Here is a 21,554-nt window from a genome sequence, read left to right on the forward strand (position 1 = left end):
TGTCTTTGCCACCATATCATCCTTCAAGTCATTGAAATGTCCCTTAGTTGAAATGCCCTTCTTGCATGTCTACTTCAGTTTTCACCTACTTTAGGATTCAGTTAAAACAGGACGGCTTCCCTTATCCTCCTGGTGGGGAGTTGGGTGCTCCCAGAGCTCCTAAATTGTCTCAATTACTGCAGGTGGTGTCCTTGACTAAGCTGTGAACACACCAAGGGTAGGACTTGCGCCTGGCTCCAAGCGGGCATCCTGTATGGTCTGCTGAATGCAAAATAAAATTCACAAAATCACAGATTCAAAGACTATCAAAGTTGGAAGGAAAACATTAAGACCATCTGCTGAAAACCCCTAGCCAGTAAGTGAATCTATTCTTGCTACTGGTCATCAAGTTCTATTTGTATCCTTCCAATGACAGTGCATTCACTACCTCCAACAGCGGTCCCTATCTTTAGTAGCTGTAGACTGGCCATGTATTCTTTTTTTTTTTAAATATTTATTTATGCATACAAGAAATGGGGTACAGGCCAGAGATGTGGGGGGTGAGAGGATTCACCAGAGACAGAGTTGGGAACAGAACAGGCGCATTGACAGAACTATACTGCTGAGGGGAGCAGCAGGCGAGTCAGGAGAGGTATTCTTAATGTATGGGAGAAAAAGAAGTCCTTTAAGATTAAGTAATACAGAAGAGTTTACTTAATATATAGATTTATTCCTTCTCCCTGAAGTAGGGTACACATTGTTAACCTTAAGACTTCAGTGAAAAACAAGTTGACATCTATATGCAGAAAGCTATTTGACTCCTGATGAACAGTGACACTTTTTGTTCAGAAGTCTTCTTCGGTAGGAAATATAACAATGTTGGTCAAAAACAACAATGTCAGCCTGTGACAGTGGCTGGTGGGGACACAGTACTGGTGCCGGGAGGAAACTTTCGTGTCAGGTGATGGTGTTTGAAACCCCACAGCCCTCCTTTGTAACCCAATCTACATCAATCATGTACCTCTCATAAGTCTGATGGGCTCTGACCTCTCTCAGTTTGGCTGTTCCTTTTACTCAATGACCCATAGCAGTGATAGCAAATATATGGCATGTTATCAATATTCTTCATGCCTGTGACCATGACAGACATCACTAATCAATCACAGAGACTCTTTCACTGGGCCTGAATATAGCCTCAGAAGCCTTCTCAACACAATTTTCCAGGCAGCAACAGCTAATCAATCACATAGAAAAAGAGATGAAACATGTGTGCCAATATTCACGAGGGGAAAAGAGACCTGAAAAATCAGAGGGGTTTATTATCACTCTAGATATTTAAGGAGACCTTCTTGTTTGCAGGACATCATCCATCTGATAACTTGGTTTTTAAAGTCAAGAATCCCACGAGAGATAATCTTTTAGCTCACATCACCCAAGCCCCCATCCAGGCTTGAATTCCTTCTCTATACCCCAAACACACAGCACCCATGTTCTATTAATTCCTAGTGACAGTGCCAACCCCCTCTCAAGACAGTTCTTGTCTCACTTACAATGGCTCTGCTGGTTACAAAGTCCTTTACCACAATGGGTGGTGTGCTGTCTTTTTTGGCCTCTGCCAGTTTGTTCGGTTTCTGTTGTGCTTATACTGAAAGAGAACCATCTGTTTACAGAATCATTGCATGAGATTCCTTACAGATTCCTTAGCATGGGTTCAAGGTCTCTCAAACTGACCTGACCTACCTTAAATGTCAGAAATATAGAATATGAAGGTTGGAAAGGATAGTGGGTGAAGGACTCCCCCCCCAACCCCGCCCATGCTAGAGGCTGTTATTAAGTCTGGTTTACACAGAAACAGTGGGTTCTACACAATGTCTATAGAATCTCCTTAGATTAGTATCTTGCCTGGGAGAAGACCAAAGAGAGGGTTTAGAGCAACAAACCAGAACGAGCTGGAAATGCATGAGGAAATAGACGAGGTAGGGGGGAACCATCCTGTGGGAGCTGGCCCCGAAACTCAGCTCAGTGGGGTTTCCCGGGTTCTTGACCACACTCCAGGTCCTGGGCTCCCATAGTATCTGCGGCTGCCTTGCAACACCCTCACCCTCATGCCCGCTGTCCTGGTTTGAGGTTGGCAAAACCCAATTGTTAGCAGTTGCCCTCCAGTACCAGGCATTCCAGCCTCTTCTTGCTTCTCACTGCAGCTGTGTGGTGCCAAGAGGAGAGGCCTCCTACTGACCAGCCTCTCCATCTTGTCACTTTACTGACACGACTCATTGGCATGCGTGACATCACAGAGCACCACTGCAAATGTCAGCCATAGTGTGCCTGCCTCAACGCCATGCATCCTTTGCATGAGAGAGCAGATGCTAAGCTCCCTGTGGTCTAAATGCAGAGGGAGGAGAAGAGGGCCCGAAAAGCGGACTTTACAGTTTGGGGGGGGGGCAGGTCAGTCCAACATTCTGGGGCTGCTTGGCTCAACCCTGCTGGCACTGTGTCAGCGTGCTTTCAGTGTCCACAGCTGTCTTAATCACTGCCCTCTGGGCCAAAGGGGAACCAAAGGAAACTGGGGTGAGGGAGGTGCTTACCCACAAAGTAAGCCAGCAGGATGACCAGCGTGGCAGAGATGACGATGGCACTCAGGGCCGCGCACTTCCAGTTACAGTACTTGGAAGGTTTCTTGAGGTTGAAGGCTGGCCGAGCGAAGGTGCTGCGTGGCAGGGGTCGGGGCGGAGGGGAGTACACTGTGCTGGAGGTCAGCGGGTACCCTGGGGAGGTGGTACAGAAGAGCGGGGAGGTGCCTCCTGGCTTGAAGAGGAAGTGCCTGTGGGCGGAGAAAAGCCGGGGAGGGGCGTTAGGGTCTGCCGACTCACCAAGAACCCAAGTCAACCTGGAAGACAGAGGCAGCAGTAGAAGCATGCAGAAGAGCCTGGAGAGAGAGAATCACCACAGAGAAGACAGGAGGGACAGAGAAAGAGACCACGTACCAGAAAACCACACAACAGGGCACACGAAGACACATTTCCACGGAACACGGATGGGAAAGACCTACCCATGAAGAAAACCACCCAAGCCAAGGCAGAAGGTTTACCAACTCGACAGAAGGTGGGTGTTGAGATCCTTTTCCTGGGAAGGGCTGGGGCTGGGATGTAGTCTCTTGGGGGACTGAACTAGCTGTTCTTGGAAGTTACCACAGTAACTTGGAAAGTGTCTAAAGTCCTGTTCTGTACCCTGGAGATAATGGAACCCACATTTTCTTCTTTTTCCGATACCAATGTTGCCAGTGTACCTTGGTTGAGGAATGGATTATGTTTCTTTTTAAAGGGGGTTGAGAGAGGTGGGAGCCAAGGAACCATCACTAAGTCCTGCCATGGTTAAGAGTCCCTGAGTGGTTGTTACACAGCCAACGGCAGCAAATGCCTTTGAAACACTCTACCTAGGAGCCAGATGGCTGCCTGCCAAGCCCGCAGTAAAAGCTATGTGTGAGCACAGCCGGGCAACTGCACCTTACAGCCCAGTGACAGCCCGAGGGCAGTGTGGTCATGGCTAAGCACATGGTTTTGGCCAAACTGGGTGTCAGGAGATCCTGCGCACCTTGGCTTTAACCATGGCCATAGGAAGATCTGTACACAGCCTGGGAAATGGGAGCGTTTGCTGGCACTGCAATCCCCCAAAATCTTAGGGGAATCTTGTACCCTCCTGGGGTACAAGATCCCTCAGGCCACAGAATCCATACCCAGGGCCAGAATCCACACAACACAGGACCTGTGCTACACAGAAATTGCTACATGAGATGGCTTTCAGAATGGCAGAGGCAGCCGATGAGATGCCAGGAACTACATATTAACATGACGGCTGTTAATATGCTGGGGGACAGGGTATTCCCAAGGATAAACTCTTGCGAGTTGAACATGGACTTGGGGATGGGCATGCAACATGGCATCATCACTTCCCTCAGGAGGTCCCAGGGAAAGGTCTCAGGGTCTGCATGCAAGTGCAGGAGACGCGGGGAGCGCACACAGAGGGGAGCAGCATGGGGATGTCACCTACCCGTCACTGTAAGCCCCATCATGGCGGGAGGCGCTGAGAATGTCCATCTCAATGAGGTTGTCCTGCAATGTCCCTAGGAATGGCTGCTTGCCTAGGTTTCTACGCACAGATGGAGACATGAACGAAGCAATGAGTCATGCATCGATGAAGGGGGGGTAGAGAAACACACAAAGTGGCTGCCCCGTGCAGTTGTGCTGGAGGCCAGCGGGACACAGTTTCCAGGTGACCGGTCGGTGTGAAAGCCATGTGGGCAAGGGGTCTGGCTGGCACAGACCGTCCAAAGGAACTTTCTCGCTACAAACCTGAATGTTTGGCAGTTGCAGGCATCAAATCACAGCTCCCACTGATGGGGACTGATTACATCTCGGGCGCTGAGCTCAGCAGGTTACAGCATTTATCTCAAATCTCTGAAACAGGATATTCAAGAAAGCCAGGGCCACCCCCACCTAACAGATGAGGAAACTGAGATGTGGGCAGGTAACGGGAATTGCCAAGGCCACCAGCTAGCAAGGCTAAAAACGGGAATTTGAGCTTGGATATACCTTGTTCTAAAGCTTGTGCTTTCTCCTCTGCTTGATATACTGGCTGTACCTCCTTAAATAATAGTTAGAGGCATTTGTCTTACGAGTCCAAAGATAGAAGCAAGTCAAGCATTTTGGGCTACATTCTTTTAAAGTGATGGTTCTTAAATCAGCAGAAGCATCAATCACTGGAGAGCTGTGCATTGCTGAGGCCACCCCCCAATCCCCGCCCCCTCCCCGAGTCTGAGCCAGTCGGTGGAGAGGGTTCCTGAGACTCTGCATGTCCCTTCAAGCCCCCAGGTTGATACTGATGGTTATTGGGAGTGTCACGATCCCTTAGCAGTGCAAGGACGGGGGGCTGACAAATTAGTGAGGATGGTGTCCCACCGATGACAGAAGGGGAGGCTCCTCTGTCTCTCCAAATGTTGAGGGCAGTGCATAATTTTCTAGCATTTTTCCCAATTTCTAATCAGAATGAGGCTAGACATACTAGCCCGTTGGGGTCTCAACCGTGCCTGCATCATCACACTCAGTGCACTGGGGCCTGTTTTCTGATATTTTCAAGCCTGTTGCCTCCTTACTTGAAAACCCCACAATGAATCATTTTGAACAAACTGGAGGGGTGTCAGCCAGCCACTTGCACCCAAGGGACTGTAGAAAGCTAACTCTTGGGTCCAGCCATGCCAGGGGACCTTCCTTCCTTTCATCTTCTGTCGTGTCTGAACCCATAAAACTCAAATTCAATTCTTTTCTGCTACTGTCTCGCTGTGTAACTTTGGCTAAGAATCTTACCCTTTCCTAATCTTTATCTATAAAATGGGGACAATACTAAGCTCACAAGGATACTGTCGGACCAACTGGGTAACACTGGAAGACTTTTTGAGGGCTAACCAAATATTACAGAAGTACAAATGCTAAATATAATAGCTGTGACCTACCCTACATCTACTGAATCTATTTCCTATTGTAGGAGCTCTGCAACCACTATCTAATGTAAATCTTATTCCTCTTACAAAGACAGTACTATCATCTTTGTTTTGTGGGCTGGTAAAGCAAGGTTCAAAAGTAACTTTTCTGAAGCCCAATCATAAAGGAAGCAGGAAGCTGAGACAGGAGCTGGATGTGTTGGACCCCCAGCCTCATAACCCGTGTCACTGTCCAGTCCCTTGGAGGCCTTGTAGGCAAAGTGAGTAAGGGCTGTAGGCACTATCTTGAAGTGCTATTTTGTTAACATTCCCAGAGACAGTGAGAGCACAAGGCAACACTGATTTGGCCTCTGAGAAAGGCAGTGGGGGTGGGGCCTTCCCTTGGAGAGAACCCTAAAGGGTGCCGGGAGGCCTGGGTAGCAGGCATTGCAGGTTATATCAATGACCCCGGTGTCTTCTTCCAGTGCCTGGGGTGTGGAACCCCTCGTTGGCCTCGTTTCTGACCCCAGGCAGGTGGCCTCACAATACTAGCCTTCTTGGTAGAGGAGGTTCAGATAGGTTCTAGCTAAGATTTTGCTTTAACTTGCCTGACTAGCCGTCCCCCAGCAGGGATCATTCTCTTCTCACCCAAATATAGATCTCCCGCCCCACTCTTGCCAATCCCCCCAGACCTCTGCACTGCTTTGTTTACCTCACTGCACTAGGCACGTGCACACCCACCCACCCACCCTATACATGTACATAGAAACATACATTTTTTTTTTCCTAATTTAGTTTCATGAGGGCAGAAGTCGTACCGTCTTACTTGTTCACTGCCCAAGTGCCCAGAATCTAGAAGAGTGCCTGGTACAAGACAGCAGGCACTTAATAAATACTTGCTGAGTACTGTGAACGAGGATGGATACAAAGGGAACTGTGTCCGGCATACTGGAATCTGCAATCAGTGCTTAATTGAGGGCAGCACAGGTGGTGTTTTATTATTATTTCCTCCACTCCCTGAATTTCAGGAGGGAATTGTGGGTCTTGCTATAGTGCACATGGGCCAGCCTGAGCAGGCCCTAACCGTCCTTGCACAGAGGGTCTGTGGGGCTGGGGGGCTGGAGAAGAGTTCTTGCCACCGCCCTGGCCCTGAGGCTGGGTGCACCAGGAGTCTTGGGCTGTGCTCTCAGTCACTCAAATCATCACAAAACCCATCGTAAACAAACAAACAAATATATTCAGAGAAGAAAAAGACAGAAAGGATAAAGATCACAATGTTAACAGTGGGGATTTTCCAGTATCTGGATCAAGCATGATTTTTCTTTTAAATTTAACTAAAGAACGTTATTTAAAAAGGAGAGGGAGCAGACAATTATCTCCTAAAAGTAAAGCTCGATTGGGACAAAGGAAAAGGCAATGCAACAGAACAAAGGGTTTCTAAAGTGACAGGGTAGACAATTTCCTAAAAGCGCTTCCACACTCATGCTATTCAGATATTAATCATTTTGATCACTCGGGAATTTGAGCACTTGCTGAAAATGTTGCCTCTTCAGAGTGCTACTATTGCCTTCAAATAACTTTATTCTGTACTTTTGAAACTTAGTTCTGGGTCAAATGATCAGGCTCATTTGACTGATGAGGAAGCTGAGAACCAGAGAGACACGAGTCTGCTCCTCAACACCCAGTAAGTCCACGGCAGAGCTGAAACTAAAGCCCAGTGTCCTGATGCCCAGTTCAAGGTTCCCCCAAATTTCCTGTCTACCTCTCACCCCAACACTCTCAGTTTCCAGTTCTTCTGAGAAAGAAGTTACAAGATTTCCTGCGGGGACCCTGAGCTGCTGAGTCCTCCGCGGGTCACAGTCCCGCGTGGTCTCCAGGTCACTGCTGCTGGGAGCTCAGGGAAGACACCTGATTCATTTGATCCTCACAGTGGTGGGCATTGTTATGTCATCTTGCAGAGAGACAAACTGGGCCCAGACTATGCAGACTATCTGGTCCCAGATCAAAAGGCAATGAAAAGAGAGCAAGATGGGACTCACACCCAGGCTCTCCCACCTCACAGCCTCCAGCTGCCTCTCAGAAGAGTCACTGAGAACTTGGAGACAGGGACTGAAGCCCAGTCTGTGATGCTCTGAAAGTTTTTCTTGGAGTGCGAAAGAAACTGGGTCCTTGCTAGGCCCCAGGGGAGGCCGTGGGATAGTCTCTGAGTTGTCTGAAGCAGGGGCTTCCAGATCCATCTCTCTGATCGAAGGCAGGCTGACCTTACCTCCTAAGGGTAAAACAAATGTCTCTGAGGCAGGCAGTGGCCAGGAAGCTGTAGTGACCACTAGTACTTGGGGACTTCCCTGTTCCACAACCCCTATTCCTACAATAGCATGCTGTCCTGCATAGTGATTCGTCCACAAAACCCTGGGACAGCCACCTAGTGGGGCAGGACAGGTATCCCACATCCTGTTCCTAAGACCCCAAGGTGTGCAGGGGGTCAGAGACTGGGCCAAGGCCACACAGAGTCAGTATGGAGCTAGCATATAAACAAATGAAAGGACAGAGAAACACACAAAAAAACGCAGCTCTGCAGGCTGCAGTTATCCTTCCAAGAGGCCAATGCCCTCATGGTGATCTCTTGTTTAAAAGATGCTATGACTACTCACCCAAGAGGCCAATGCCCTCATGGTGCTCTCTTGTTTAAAAGATGCTATGACTTCTGCCACCCCCAGATTTTTTGTGGGGAGAAGCACAACCTCCTTTTCATGTAACTTAGGGCTCTCTACTACTGATCCCTCTTTGTTGTCATCTCTGTAGGCCCCCTCTGCTTCCCCTTTAGATACAACTCTTACTCATCTCTCCCAAATACTAAGCTTTCTCCTGGCTCTATGCCTTTGCACAACTGTCCCACATATCTCAGAATTCCTTTCTTCCCTGGAAATTCCTAGTAACTCATCCAAGAAGCTACCATTAATCATCAGAGAGGTAGCATAGTGCAGTGTTTGGGGCATGGGCTAGGCAGCCATGCAGATCCTCGTGGATGCCACTTACTAGCTATGGTGTCTTATGCAACTAACTTCTTTTCTGTGCTTCAGATACTTCATGTTTAAGATGAGAATAAGAACACTACCTACATGTGCAAAAACCCGTAAGATGGGTGCAGCAGACCTTTCCTGACTCACCCTCTTCTCCCCTCAGCAGTGTATTTTAGTCAATCTGCCTGTTCTGTTCCCCACTCTGTCTCTGGTGACTCCTCTCACCCCCACATCTCTAGCCTGTACCCAGTTCTTATATGTATAAATAAATAAATCTTTAAAAAAAAAAACAACAACTGTAAGATGGTAGTCCTGACTGCTGTCCTTTGAAAGGTCGGCTTATAAGGATGACTCTTGGCTGGTGTCTGGGAACTCAGGTTTCTGGAGGGTTCCCACCATTAGCTGTGCCTAAACTCTGTACAAACAATATAGGTTATGCTGCTTCCTTCTGGGAATCTGGAATCTGTGTACTTGCCAGGCAGGAGGTGTAGAGTCACAAGTCCCCAGTAAAACTCCAGAGCCCTGGGATGAAAGCTTACAAGAACGTCCAGTAAGGGCTCAGTGCGTGGTGCTGTGATTGTTACTTTATGTTCCCAAGCAGAGGGTAGCGAGCCCCCTCTCTGCTCTTGTACTCGCTCATTCAGAACATTACCCACAGAGCCCAGTCTCCTTTCATTCATTCACAGGGTTACTTCCCTCACTAGACCTGAGCTGGGTCTTATGCATGTTTGTGACTGAATCACCAAATGACAGAGATGACTGTCCATCCTGACCCCCTACAAGCTCAGGGATTGGCGTGGCCCCCCAGAAGGCACTGTCAAGCCACACCAGAGCTGGGTGGAGACTACCAGGATGGCCTCCCATCTCTGCGGGTGGGCAGGGATGTTGCTCAGCTTCAATGTGACCACAAAGTGGCCCCAAGCTCCCAAACCAGGCCTGAGATGAGATGAGCTGTAGCTGAGGTCTGGCAGCCTCCTGCTCTGGCTTCCCCTTCAACAGGAGCCTGGCGCGTCATTAATCAGATAGTCCCTGTGAAATCAATTAAGAGCCTGACACTGCACTGTGAAAGAAGTGGATCAGGGTTTAGGGACCCTGAACACATGGTTCCCACCAGGACGGAGCACAGTTGCTCCTGTGGGGCTTAAAGCACCATCTTGGCCTAGCTCTAGGGATCACTGGCAGGCCCATCTCCTCCCTGGGGGGCTCAGTTACCTTCGGGGAGCGCTATCAGCAAGTAGGACACAGATTAGGAGCAGGTTCATCAAGTCCTTGTGCTCCTTCATCCTTCTGCTAGCCTTTCTTTTCCTGCCAGCATAAAATCTAAATCCCTCCTGGTCATTCTACCAGCTGCCATGGTATTTGCTTAGCTTTTTATTTTTGACTCAGTTTAACAATTAGGGAAGGGCCTGTGATAGTTTCTCTAGGGCTGCTCTGCCTTTGTTCAGGCTATGCCTCCCTTGGGCCTTCTTTTCCTCTGCCCCTGACCCCAGCCCAATCTGGAGGCCCTGGTTGCTCTATAAGCCACAAAGCACCAAGTCCACTGAGCAGTCTCCCCATTCCTCACTCAAATCTCACTCAATACTGTGCCATCAGGGCCTCCCTGGTGGCACAAGGGGTTAAGCACTGCACTATGAAGCAATCCACAGCCTCTGCAGCATGAGTTCCACCCCCGGCCAGCCAGGGAGCTACCTACATGACGCAGCAGACCTCTCCTGACTCGCCCGCTGCTCCCCTCAGCAGTGTATTTCAGTCAGTCTGCCTGTTCTGTTCCCCACTCTCTCTGGTGAATCTTCTCAGCCCCCCAGACCTCTGGCCTGCACCCCAGCTCTTGTATGCATAAATAAATCTTAAAAAAAAAAAAGTCTGTGCCATCAGACATTCACTTCACCTGTAGAAGAATAATTATCAAGTAACCATCCCACAGCAAACCCTGGATGCTTGCTGGGGAGACCGAGGCAATTAAAACAGCGCATTCCTTTTACAGCTTGATCACAGCACTTCCCCTACTGCAAGACTCTGTTCTCTTTAATGTCCTACCAGCCATGCTCACAGTAGGCACTCAGTGGCTATTTACTGAACAAGTACTACGTGGTAAGCTGAGCACTTACTGTGTATTAGACACTCTCTTCCATAATGGCTACATGGCCTCATGAGGCAGGGGCAGGGTGGTGGATTACACGGGGTAGAAAATTCTTGACACTTCTCCCTTTGAGAAGTGGCATCTATTGTTCCTCCCCTGGAAGCCAGCTGGCCTAAAACTGCTTTGACAAAAACATGGGCAGAAGTGACCCTATGTCAGCTCTATGGGCTTTAGGAGGATCAGCGGTTTCTGCAGCAGTGCTGTGAAGCCTGGAGCCACTGGGTCTGAAGTACACAAGTCCCTGTGGGGAAGACCATGGTGGAGAGACACTGAGACCACGTTAGAGGGAGAGGAGCCCCGCTGAGCACCCTTTTCAGCCATCTGCCCAAGGTGGGAGACAGGTGAGTGAGGCCATATTGGAGCCTCCAGACTAGTCGAGCTGGCAGTTAATGCCACTGACTGACCCCAATCAATAGCATGTGGGGCAAAAATAAAAAAAACTCAGCCCTGCTGAGCACCTCCTGAACTTCTGACTCTGTATAAAATCAACTGGTGGTTTAAGCCTTTAAGTTTTGGAGTAGTCTCTTATGAAGCAGGAGATAATCAAAACTGGAAATAACTATTGTTTGCTCCGTTTTAGATATAAAGAAATATAAGGTCTAGGTCCACAGTTAGTGAGCACTAAGGTGGGCTTTGCACAGAGGATGTGACTGTGCTCTGAACAAGTCACTACTGTGACCAAACCATTGCTTATGCCCACTGAACACCAGGATCAGACTTCCTCAAAGGAGACAAGAGGTTTGACCTACTATTTCCTCCTATGAGTTCCCACTTACCTCCTCTGGTGTGTAGGGTCTCTATAAGTATTTTCTGAATGACATTTTTTCCTTGCTGGGTTGATATGGAAAGCAGATGTATATGAAAATAAAAGGTATATGTATGTGTTTTTTTTGGGGGGTAGCTTTTGTAGCTTTGAATGGCAGACACTCTGCTGTGTGCCCTCACATGCTATTTTACTGACTTCTTAAGCTGAAAGATATGAATTCTTATACCAGTTTATAGATGGGAAATCAAGGTTCAGGAATGTTCTAGAACCTGCCTGGTTAGTAAGTTTGCAAGCCAAGGTAGGAATTCAGGTCCACCTGACTCTGAAGTTCCTATTCTGCCTATCTCACTGAGGTGTGACTTGCAAGTCTACCTGCCAGACTTGTTATTTATCCCTTTTAAAATGCCCCTTGTTAGCTTTGTGCCATCAACCAGTTACAGTCAATATTAAGATTCAGAATTCTGGTTGTGTTAGCCACACTCCCCCCCCCACCCCAGTGTTTTAGGCTACCTTTACGTGCACAGAACTCTGGGGTCACTGACAAAGACTACCTCAAACATTTCACGTGGGTCTTGAAGAATAAGTAGGACCAAGGAGCAAAGAGAGCAACTCTGCAGAGAGCTGTGTAATAGCATATGCAAAGGCACAGGGACACAAAAGGACTGAGGACTTGGAGGAGGCTGCTAATCACAGACATATGTACACTCTCATCCATGTATTGAACATGAAATGTGTATGTAATTATGTTATATATATGTAGACATATGCATAAATGGTGTATATGAGTTTATGCCAACATGTTACAATGGTTACTATTGGCAGTAGATATGGATCATTTCCTTTTCATGCTTAAGCATTCCCATTTCCTAACTGTTCTACAATAAACATTGATTTTCTTGAAAAATAAAGATGAAAGCCAATGAAGCTCCATGTGTCTTGAGTGATGGATGTGCAAGGACAGAGGACCAAAAAGGCAGGTGAGAAGCAGTTGATGAGGCAAGGGAGTCAAGCTGGGATCATGTTCTCATGCATCTCAAACTATCAGGAAAATTTCCCTGCTGCTCCTCCTCTACGTTCCTTTCTTTCAAAAAAACAAAACACGGTTCTTGTATAAAATAAATAAAAACAAAACAAAACAAAAACCACACAAAAAACCCTGAAGAATCATCCACTTTGAATCTTAAGTGAGAAAAATGAACATCTAAGTAGAGGGAGTGGCCATTGTGTTCCATGCAGAGAATTAGAACCATCGACTCTTTGCTGGTTTCTTTTGGCCACATGCAGTCATTCAATAAGCACATTGGACATAATGGAGATCTGATTAGGCTCCTCCGGGTGAGCTGACATACAATTATCTGACTGCACTGATGAGAGCAAAGGAGGCACATAGGGAAAGTCACACATGGTTTTAAAGGCTGTCCACTGAAACATAGTCATTAAGACACTGAAAGGGGCGGAGGGTGGGACATGTCTCGGAGAAATTTGCTGTTGGCAAAGTGATTCTACAGGTTTAAAATGGCACAAAGGATGCTGATTTCTCTCACCGAGCTCCAGAAGCTCAATGTATGACTATCAGTTATATGCCACGCAGAGTCGGCCGGCTGTGCTTTCTGTGTTTAGATTAATTTCACTTCCTTAGACGTGGTATGAGCTCTGTCCTCTCCACTGATAATGAGCAGGGATTTGAGGAAATCAAATCTATGTTTCCCACTAGTTTAAGAGATAGGGTAGAAGATGAAGAAGCGCCGGCCTTGGACACTTCATCTTCAGTTAGAGGGAAAGGCTGTGCTCCCCAAAGTCCGTACTGCTTATCTCAGAGTGGTAGGATTATGGGTAAATCTCATTTTCATCTCTGTATTTTTCCGCATTTTCTCTAGTGACTTTGTATGGCTTTTGTAATCATAAAAATTATTTCCATTTTATGAAAGTAGTGGCTGAGCAGAGGGGAGGAGAATGGTGACAGGACTGAGCTGAAGAAAGCAATCTCCAGGTTGGAAGAAGGGAGAGGCAGAGGGATCCAGGAGAGAGTGGAAGAAGGTGGCTGTGGTGCAGGGGCCAGCACTGCCCACAGAATCAGGGCTCACGTCTTAGCCGTGCATCAGGAGCCTGTGTCTCTGGAGCTAGTCACCTACCCTCTCTGATTCTCAGCTTCTGAGACTCCCGAATAATAATAATCCCACTTCTTGAAGATGTGAGGACATCACATGATGAGGATGAAAGCCGTGTAACCAAAAGTGGATGTACCAGTGTTAGGGATTATTTGGCCTTTAGGTATAAAGGGGCTAGGACAGCAAGGGTGGATGGGCAGAAAGAGTGGAGGGGAGAATGGAGGATAAGGGAGGAGCAGGACGGAAAGAGTATTCACTGAGCACCCAGCACAGGCCAGGCAGGCCCTCCCAGGCATAAGGTGACCAAACAAAGGGACAAGCAGAGGCACAGGCCCAAATCAAACACTGACCTGGTCCTCTCTCTGCCACATCCCTGTGCCAGACACACACACACACACACACACACACACACACAGGCTCTCATCTCCTTCTGCAACAGCCCTCCCCACTGTGTACACAAGGAAAGTGGCTACAGTGGGGTTAGCCACTTGACCAAAGTCATACCTTGTAGGCCGTAGGGAGCCCTGGAGGGTGGGCTGGAATCCCAAGCCCAAGCTCTTTGTCCTGTGTCCCACCGCCCCTCTCTCTGGCAGCCTGTGCACCAGGCCCAACTTCCCTGGTCAAGTGGGCACACAGGGTGCCAGTAGAACCCAGGGTCCCCCCACCGCCCCCTGCCCTCCAGCTCGCACCGCACCTGGTCTCCAGCGGGATGTTGCTGTTGAGCAGCCAGTTGTCCTGGGCGTGGGCCGGCTCCGGGGCTCCACCGGCGGGGGGCTCTCCGGAGAGCGAGGGGTCGGTGGGGGCCGGGCTGGGGTTGCTCCTCGGGGTGAAGTTGCCCCGGTTCAGGGAGTTAATGGAGGCCGCGTGGTGCTGGCTGGGGGTGTGGGCGTGTGAGAGCGGTGGCGGCGGGGTCCGGAGCCGCGAGTGGTTCTGCAGGCCGCCCAGGTGATCTAGGGCACAGACATGGGTCAGCTGGCGCGCCAGGCCAGGCCAGCGCGGGCCCTGCCGGGTCACACACAGTACACATTCAAGGAGATTCGGCACAGGTATTTACTGAGCACCTCTTATTCTAGGGGCTGGGCATACATCAATGAATAAACAGACAAAATTTCCTGTCCCCTTTGAGCACAGATTCTAGTAAAAGAGAGACAATAAATAAGATTTTTAAAGACTAGCCACCCGAGTCACCAACTGCACTCTTTCTGATACATTGGGGAGGTAGGTTCCAGTGTGCCTGAGACTGGCAGCTCCACAGCACTTGGGAATTGGTTAGAAATTAAAAATCTCCAGCCCTGCCACAGGCTTACTGAATCTTACATCTTCGGCTGGCCCAGCAATCTGGTTTCACAAACTCTCCAGGTAATTCTGATGGATGCTAAAATTTGAGAACCACTATATATATATATAACGATACATAATAAACGAAACAAACAAGGTAAGTAAAATACCTACTTTACTGAGATGGCGATAAATCTGAGAATGCATAAAGCCAGGAAGAGGCTTACGGCCTGTGGATGTAGGGGCAGTGGTGAAGTTTTAGCTCAGGGAGAAGGTGACTTGTGTCCAAGGCATGAGCCATGCTGTATGGGACAGGATTAAACACAACAGTGTGCTGGGCACTGTCCCCAGCCCTCTCTGTGTGTCAGTCAGCTATTGCTCACAACCCACTGCAGAGTGGGTCCTGTTTTTAACCCCATTTTACAGATGAAGGAATTCAGATAAATTTTATGCACTCCCTTCAACTATATGGAGTTAACAGGTATTATTTGTCACCAAATTTATAGAAGAAAAACTGAGATAAGGTAAGTTGCCCAAGGGCACAAGGCTAAATGGATGTTACATATTTACAAAGAGAGTCAAGTTTTCAGGGATGACATAAATCAGACAAGCCCTGTGGGTAAATATGAACGACCATTCACCCTAAACTATGCTCATTGAGATTCTCGGTTTTCGGCATGGAGGAAATGATAGGGGTGAAGAAGTCAGGAAACTGGATTCTGTTCTAAATTCATTAACTACATGGTCATTCGTACATGCTGTGTTGGTGCTCATCCTCCAAGCCCAACCCCTCAGTGTGATGGGATTTGGAGGTTGGGTCTTGGGAGATAGGTTTAGATGAGGACAGAAGATTGGGGTCCTCATGATGGGATTAGTGCCTTTCTAAGAAGAGACAAGAGAGTTAGTTTGTGCGCTCCTCCACGTGAGGACACAGCAAGAAGCCAGCCATCTGCAAACTAGGAAGAGGGTTCTTCCTGGAAACCAAATCCACTGGCACCCTGACCTTGGCCAAACTTTCGGCCTCCGGAACTGTGAGAAATAAATGTTTGTTGTTTTAAGTCACCCAGTCTATGGTAGTTTGCTTTAGCAATCCAAACTGACTAAGACAGAAATTGGTATTTAAAAATGTGATGCTGTAACAAATACCTAAAATGTGAAAGCAGCCTTGGAACTGGGTAACGGGTAGAGTCTGGAAGAGTTTTGAGGCCCTGGCTAGAAAAAAGACTTTATTGCTGTGAAGCGGCTTTTTAAGGTGATTCTGGTGAGATCTCAGAAAGAGAAATGTGAGAGAAAGCTTCCATCATAGAGATTACATAAATAATTATGTACAGAATGCAGGTAGAGGTGTGGACATTAAAGACAATTCTGATGAGGTCTCAGGCAAAAACGAGGACCTTATTACTGGGCAGTGGAGAAAAGGTCATCTTTCTTATAAAGTGGCAATGAACTTAGCTGAACTGTGTGTGTTCCAGTGTTTTGTGGAAGACAGAACTTGGGAGTGTTGAAATTGGATAGTTAGCTGAGAAGACTTCTGAGCCAAGTGTTGAAGGAGCCTCTTGCTTCCTATTGATGCTTATAATAAAATGTGAGAGGAGAGAAATGAACTGAAGAAGGAATTGTTAAGCTCCAAGAAACCATAACTTAAAGATTTGAAAAATTCTCATCTGTCCATATAGCATAAAAATATGAAAGCATGTATGAAAGAATACACCAATGGTGGGGGTGGCAGACCGTTTGCTAAATGACTAATACAGAGGTGAACCCTGGACCTAATTAACCACCCCAGAAGGAAACACTATCAGTTTGAACTGAAGAGGACAGAGATGGAATGGAAGAGGACAGTCATAGTTCTTCGAATTGACAGGACGGGACAATAAAGCTATTTAGCCTTAAACTTCTTCAAGAAAAGGAAAGGCTAGTTGGAAGGTGATTCAGAGATCATCATTGCCATAGTTTTGGTTTCAAACAGCCCAAGACAACCATGGAGATGTCAATTAACCTTAGTTTTTCATCTGTAAAATGGGAGGGCGGTTTATTTAGGGAGTCACAGAACCACAATGATTTCAAATGAGGCCATCAGAGGCAAGGACCTTTTTTTTGAAATTCAGTTTTCAAAGTATTCTGCTTTATTTGTTCCTCAGGAGGATCCTGCATTGCACAGAGGAGACTTTTAGTCAATGAGAATGGGATTCAAACCAGGGTGGGTGTGATATTCTAAAGGCTGTGCTCTTCCTGGGCTCAAGTGATGGCTTTCTGGAAATCATCAAGCACAATCAAGTGTGAGGCACTATCGGTGTTACGGCTATTTTTAGTGGAAGATGTACCACTATCTGCCTTTTAAGCATCTTTTATGCCAAAGAGTTATAAAGCAGTCTGCTGGGGTGGGGGGCGGGGGGACTGGTAGCAGAAGGTAAAAGGAAACAGACCTCCACCTGGTGGATCACTTCCTTCTCACCCACACATGGCCTACCAAGCCCTTCAGAATTTGACCCACACCTGTATTTCCAGTCTCATCTCATCAGTTCCCCCCTAGTGCCCTCCATTCCTGCCACACTTTCTCCCCAGAGGCTGAGATCTGCTGAGCCAGCTCAGTGACTGAGACTCAACTCCAGTGAGGATGGTTCCCAGGAAGGCCACAGATGAGAATGGCACCCTCTGAAGATGTGCCGTGCTTTGGTACCAGACCAGAAGGAAACCAGCAGGGATGCCCCCTGATGGGAGGCAGGGAACCTGGGAACCAGCAGAAGCTACCCAGGCAGAGTCAGAGAGCAGACAGCCTTAGACCAAGAGGGGAGACTGTGCAAGTTGTTTGTTTTCTCCAGCTGCCACTAGGCAGCATTTTATTTATTTTTATTTTTTAAAATTTTATTTTTATATTTTTACATCATTTTTCATTTTTGCACAATGTATGTGTTTTCATCTTGGTTATAGTCCCCATACAATTCCCACCCCTCCCCCCCTTGTTGTGATCCTGTTCCCTTCTCCCCCTCCCCCACCTCCCTGTAGTGTGGAAGGGATCATGCTCAGCGAAATAAGCCAGAAAGAAAAAGAAAAATACTGGATAGTCTCACTCATAGCAGGTATTTAGAAAACCTAAATAAGGGACCAGGACAAAGAGTAATTATAATAAGGTAAAAATCAAAATCAACAAGCAACTATAAATCAGGCAGCATTTTATTTATTTATTTTTACAAATGTATTTATTTTTATTTTATTTTATTTTTTTTTTCATTCTCTAGATGGCTTTATTCAGTATATACCTTCAGTTTAATTTCAGATTTGGAAATGCATTTTTTTTAATGATTCCTCAGTACTTTATTTTTTATTTTTTTAAAATAAATTTTATTTTTATATTCCCCATACAACTGCAATCCCCTTATTTTGACCCCAGTCCCTCCCCTCCCAACCCCCCCACCCCTCATAGAGTGTCTCTGGTTCATAGTTTTTTGTTGATTTTGATTTTCACTTTCTTATAGTTATTCATTTTCCTGGTCCCTTATTTGAGTTTTCTAGATTCCTGCTATGCGTGAGATCATCCAGTATTTTTCTTTTTCTTTCTGGCTTATTTCGCTGAGCATGATCCCTTCCAGCGCCATCCATGTTGCTCAGGCAGCATTTTAAAGGAGGCATTTGGAGCTTGGGACTGAAGCCAGAAGCAGAGCTTTGCCCTGGGCTGGCTCAGTGTCACCCCAACCCTCGGCCTATGAGGCTGCTGGCTGCAGTCCAGGGCCCCAGAACGGTGAGTTACTGGATCACCACTGTCCAGTGGTTATCAGGAGCTCAGCAGAGAAGGGTGACCAAGCACTCCCCATGGAATTTTACCTAATTGATATTAATAGTTGCTGCCATGTATTTGAGCACCTACTAAGTGTACTTTCAAAGCCTTAACTTTTCTAATGCTTACATAACCCCTAGAGGGCAGTTTTATCATTCATTTTTTACAGATGAGGAAGCTGGGACTTCCAGAACTAGTGAGCAGTCCTTATTAACCCAAAGCTTGAATTCTGACTTCCAAACCAAGGCTCTGTTGCCTCAGTTCATGGGCAAAGGCAGGAAAAACACCCTGAGTGAAGAGAATGAGCATCTGAGGTCTGGCGCAGGGCGGGTGACTAGCAAGCCTGTCTGCTTTGTGACTACATGGGAAGACCAGGCTCTGGCTTGATAACCATTTACAAGTGCTTGCAAGAGTCCTAAAATGATGAGGTTTTAACATAAACTTCCAAAAAGGAAATTGCCTATGAGGATAAGGAATGTCCTGGTCTAAATCCTCTATTTTTGAAGCTCAGCTCAATTGAAATCTCCTCTAAAAATCTTTCCTTGATATACCCTCAGCAAAGTTTTTCCTCCACTGAATGCGGACAGCAGGTAGCTTGGATCACTCACCTTTTCCTTCTCTACAGTAAGCAAATGACCCCATTTTGCCTCTTCTAGAAGATACAAAACTCCCTTCCTCCTCCCTGCTGGGTAATCACAGAACCAAGCTGATAGTCACTGTAAGTTTATGGTGTGACTAGCACATATGAGAGCCCAGACTGTCCAGGAGGGTGAGGCTTGTAGGGAGGACATGTGTGTGCAGAATATGACGCAGACTGCTCCGCGCTCTTCGGGTGATGGGGCTCTGTAGCCCTTGGCTTACTTGCCTGGAGCCAGAGTTCCAGGGACTTCAGCTGGGCCCTTTGTTGCCCCTCCCTCACGCCTCCTATGATGAGAATGCTAGGATAGGGAACCTTGATGATCCCCATGTTCCCAAGGGAAACACTCTATGTTTTGGGACTCAACAATGGAATCTCACTCACATCCCCCAAAGAGATACACGGCTTTGCCAAGGAGCAAATGTTTCCTCTGGCCTGAATGGACCCAGCCTCCCTCCCAGTACACACTCTCCTCTTCCAAGAGAAACTCAGAAATAATTCATTCCTGCAGCATTAACTGGGCGCCTACTCTGTGTCGCATCCTGTAAACTGGGTGTTGGGTAAATGAAATTGAAATGGCCTAAAAGAGACATCTCCTCTGGTTTCTACTCACTGGCTGGGAGACCTTCAATAACTCATTTCATTTTGCTGGCCTCATGACACTGCATTCTGGACCATGGGAAGCAATGGCTCTTGCTCACATGCCAAGTACAAGGTGGGTCGACTGTGCCCCAAGGGAGGATCCAGGTGCCATTCATTTCCATAACTCCAGGAAACCCTGATAGAACCAGGGAGAAAGAGTAAATTGGGTAGGTGGACTTTCTGGCTTGTCTCTCCTGCTATCTGGAAATAAGCACTGGCACTTTTGCAAAGCTGTGCTATAAATTTCAACGTACACTCTCTTCTTGCAGATACGGCCTCCAACTGTGTCTCCAAATCAAGCCAAATATGAGTCATTTTTCACTGTTATATTGCACACCTCTGTCAGTAAAGGCTACTCTCTTATCTATATTTTGCAAGTCTGGTTTTCCAGGAAGTGTTTTTGCTTCCTACAAGTTCTCAGATATATTTTCAGTTGCTGGTTCCCTCCAACACCTCAGATACACTTCATTTTATACGCACAAAAAAATCCTGAACATTGAAACCTCTAGGTGGCATCTCTCCAAACTGAGATTCTATTGAGACTTCTTCAGTGCACTGAATAGAGCAGTAGGTAGAAAGAGACTAGACTTTGGTGTCAGAAGCACTGGGTTCTTGTTTTCACATGTTCATGTTCATGTGATAAGCTGTATGACCTTGATCAAGCAACTCCTCTGGAGCTGTTATCTTATTACTAAATAGAGATACTACCTACCTTACAGGGTTGTTATGAGAAGGGATGAGATAATGTATGTAGGTGCTTAGCATAGCACCTTAGCATTGATAGTAATGCTAAGAAATTGTATTAATTACATAGTTACGATAAAACCACACTGAATGAGTAAGTTAAATGGTGCTAAATCTTCACTCTACCTAAAAAAGAAAAAAAGATATCTCAGAGCAAACCAGGTTACCTGGGTTCAAGGTACACCATAAGGGGAAGGCCCCTGAGGTTGTTCAGTCAATCACCAATGTTCAACAATCTCAGTGAATCCAGAAACTTGATGAGTTTTAAGATGAGGGTGAGCACCCTTCTGACAAATAACCAGTGTTTGTAGAGACAGATATGAAAGATCTCAGGAATGTTTGAGACCCAGGTTCAGACCAGTTTTTGACAAACTACTTGACTTTGTGTAAGTTACTTAATTCCATGAGCCTCTAACTGCTTATCTATAAAATATTGTCATGTGAGCATATAATAGTGATGGTAATAGAAGAAAGAGGAGGGAGAGCTATCATAGACTGAGAAACAGATCTAGAGATGAAACAAATATGGTCTCTGGCTTTGAACTGCTCACAGTCTGGTAAAAATAATAGACACAAACACTACACAAAAGGATAATTATAACGAAGTTATAATAGTTAGCATTTATTGAATACTTAACTATATGACTGGCTGTAAGTACTTATTTGATTCTTATAACACCCCCTTTAAAAATACACCCCTGTGAAGAAAGCACTCTTACTTCCCACTTGATTTTTTTATTGACTTGCCAATTGTTTATACACCTATATAATTTTGAAACTACACACATTCATATGTACACATGCTTCATAGGCCTTCTGCCAAAACCCCAGAGCCAATATTCCATCACCTTACCTCCTTGAACCTCTTCTCCTTCCTCTCCTGCCCTCTCTGGTAACCAGTATATATTTTTCATAGAGTTTAAGGATTGTCTTATCAGTTTGTTCTCTTTGGTTTTTAAAAATTCTGGATATGAGTGAAACCATCCAGTAAC

The 21,554-nt window shown here is 46.6% G+C and overlaps 1 protein-coding gene across 1 annotated transcript in view; it reads right to left on the minus strand.

The window, feature by feature from the left end:
• Positions 1–21,554, minus strand: part of TENM4 (teneurin transmembrane protein 4) — a 451,821-nt gene that overhangs the window by 244,077 nt on the left and 186,190 nt on the right. Inside the window, 3 exon segments of the mRNA XM_037523044.2 lie at positions 2,565–2,800; positions 4,027–4,125; positions 14,181–14,436. Of these exon segments, the coding sequence (XP_037378941.1) occupies positions 2,565–2,800; positions 4,027–4,125; positions 14,181–14,436 (591 nt within the window).

The sequence above is a fragment of the Talpa occidentalis genome, unplaced genomic scaffold (genome assembly GCF_014898055.3).
Source record: "Talpa occidentalis isolate TD23 unplaced genomic scaffold, MPIMG_talOcc4v2.1 talOcc4.3, whole genome shotgun sequence".
NCBI lineage: Eukaryota > Metazoa > Chordata > Mammalia > Eulipotyphla > Talpidae > Talpa > Talpa occidentalis.